Source organism: Mandrillus leucophaeus, unplaced genomic scaffold (genome assembly GCF_000951045.1).
Source record: "Mandrillus leucophaeus isolate KB7577 unplaced genomic scaffold, Mleu.le_1.0 Scaffold73, whole genome shotgun sequence".
Taxonomy (NCBI): Eukaryota; Metazoa; Chordata; class Mammalia; order Primates; family Cercopithecidae; genus Mandrillus; species Mandrillus leucophaeus.
In genome coordinates this window covers 2,350,949-2,353,687 of record NW_012107919.1, presented here as the reverse complement: position 1 = coordinate 2,353,687, position 2,739 = coordinate 2,350,949, and the positions used below count along the sequence as shown (strand labels likewise).

At 47.0% G+C, this 2,739-nt stretch overlaps 1 protein-coding gene across 1 annotated transcript in view; it reads right to left on the bottom strand.

The window, feature by feature from the left end:
- Nucleotides 1-546: 546 nt before the first annotated feature.
- LMO2 (LIM domain only 2 (rhombotin-like 1)) overlaps nt 547-2,739 on the bottom strand; it is a 6,667-nt gene continuing 4,474 nt past the window's right edge. Inside the window, exon 2 of the mRNA XM_011965547.1 lies at nt 547-1,551. Coding sequence (XP_011820937.1) covers nt 1,332-1,551 — 220 coding nt within the window. The 3' untranslated portion in view covers nt 547-1,331. The remainder of the gene's footprint in view (nt 1,552-2,739) is intronic.

Sequence of the window (2,739 nt, the reverse complement as noted above, 5' to 3'; positions counted from 1 at the left end):
GCAGGTGGCGCTCTGCATCAGTTCATGGGGGCGGCCTGACTCGGGTGAAGGCAAACACACAAACCAAGGGGCCTGCTTTAAATCTTCAAAGTAAAGGTCCTCTTAACCACTTGTCATAAAACACCCTGAGACGCCCGTCTTGGAAAATCGAAGTGTCAAGCTCAGCATCTTTGCCACATTTCAAACTAGGTAATTACCTTCTCTCCCAAAGGGAATCTGCTTTATGTATTTGTGTCCTTTCTAGGTTACAAGTTTCCCAAAGGCAATGATCTTGCCTTCCACTCACTCCATACAATGCTGAAGTGAAATGCATATTTTACAATAACAATTTAATTATTCTACATTCCTCTGAGCTACATGACGACCTGTTACATAATTGCCAGTAATATAGAAATGTGCCTGCCTCATACAAACCTTTGCAATCCATGGAAGTTTTTATTTGACCTAAGAGTAAATTGCTTATTTACTTCTCCTTTACAATACAAAAAGCAGAGCATTTCCCCGCCATCCCAGCTTATAAGTCGTAATCAAATAAACAACACTGCATTTCAGTCTGTCATTTTTATTAAGCCTGCAGAGCTGGTTTTTTTTTTTTCTACACACGACAAATACTTTGATATAATCTAGGATAATAAAATAGTTGAACAACTTTTTTTTTAAGATTTATATTTGTATAGAAACAATCTGTGGAGCTCCTCACCTCGAAATGAAGGTGTCTAAAAACAGTGGTTCATCAGCACTGCTTTAAATAATTGTTTGGTTAAAAGTTGTGGTTTCCATTCTCAACCAAAATGTGTCTCCATGCAGTTTTCCTTGGGTCCAAAGCTTAAGGCCCTGGGAAGGGGGCCAAGAAAAAAAGAATGGCCACTCCTTTCTGTCCTTCCCTTGTGTGGAGGACAGTCGTTGAAACAGGGGTGTTACAAAACCCAGGAAGAAAAGAAATCAATTGCACATCTCTAGTTTGCAAGCATCAAAGTCACAACAAGTCTTTACACAACAACTCCCTATCTGTGGATATGAAATTCCATCATGACCGCACAGTGCCTGCTTGCCCCTAAATGTTCCTGTCTTCTGCTAGTCATGTTAGTTACCACAGATGGCTGTGGCCGCAAGCTCTCCCTTAAGGGCTGGTCCTCTGTCACCTTGAAGTGCCAGCCCTTGAATTATGCCACTTGGATGCTATTCCTTGGTACCCAATAAAGGTCTACCATCCCCTAAGAAAACCCTTACCCCACCCTCAAACCCCCAAAGTGCCTAAGAGTGAAGACGAAGATGCCATGGAGACGGTGTCTTCAGTGAACACCTCCCCAAAGATGCCCGGGGACTCGGGCCTATATCATCCCATTGATCTTAGTCCACTCGTAGATGTCCTGTTCGCACACTATGTCGGAGTTGATGAGGAGGTATCTGTCACCTACACAGAAATGCTTCTGACAGGCGGCACATTTGAAACATTCCAGGTGATACACTTTGTCTTTCACCCGCATCGTCATCTCATAGGCACGAATCCGTTTGTCACAGGATGCGCAGAGACCGTCTTGCCCAAAAAGCCTGGGGCAAAAGAAAGAAAAGCTAAGAAGACAGTGAAAGGGACAATCCTGGAAGACAGGGCTCAGGGATGAGCCCTGGAAAGGAGGCCGAACTTTCAGGATGTCAGGAAGCCAGGAAAGGACAGCTCCAGAAGGAGGGCCGGCTAGTGCAATCTTTCCGAGCAGGCAGAGGGAACTCAGATGAAACTGGCATTTGGATCTGGCGTAACTCCTCCCTTTTCTGAGCCCTCTCCCTGTCTGCAACAACTGCTCACCATTCCCCTGGGCTGCCCCCTGGCTGCTCCTCTGTGGGCGAGACTCTCAGCTGATGTGATCTATGATAAGGAGTTAGGCAAGTATTACCTGTCCCCTCCCAGGGGAACCCTCATTTCAGAAGAGCAGCTGGAAGGAGACCCTAAGGGTCCCTCTGAGAGGGTACTGACCAGGAATGCAATAAAATGGGCATTCTTCTGAGGCTCCCAAACTCTATCATATCAACAGCCACGGATTCTACCCATGGGGAGAGCTGACCTTGAATACCTCCGTAAGCTGCAAAGCACATCTCCAACTGCTTATTCGCTGCGGCCCCAGCTGCTGGGAGACAGGGACTTCCACAGAAATCACGCAGTACAGCTAATCGCACCTCTGAGATATAGAGGACAAACAGCATCTCTCCGCCATGAATGGAAGATCTTAATTCATGGCCCTTGCTGCCCCATTGTCATGAATCAAAAGTGAAACTTTTTTTCTGACATTTAAACCAAGACTCTGCCAAGCCTCAGTTGATCAGTCACTTATTTCAGGCAGTATTCAGTGTCAAGGTGGGAGACAGAACATGGCAGGGCTCAGTGCAGTGGTTCTCAAAAGTGTTGGTCCTGGGACCAGCAGCATCAGCACTGCCTGGGAACCTGTTAGAAATACAATTTCTCAGGCTGGGCGCAGTGACTCACACCTGTAATCCCAGCACTTTGGGAGGCTGAGGCAGGCAGATCACTTGAGCTCACAAGTTTGAGACCGCCCTGGGCAACATGGTGAAACTCTGTCTCTACAAAAAATACAAAAATTAGCCGGGTGTGGTGGTGCATGCCTCTAGTCTCAGCTATTAATACTTGGGAGGCTGAGGTGGGAGGCTTTAGCCCGGGAAGTGGAGGTTGCAGTGAGCCGAGATCATGCCACTGCACTCCAGCCTGGGTCACAGAGCCAGACCTTG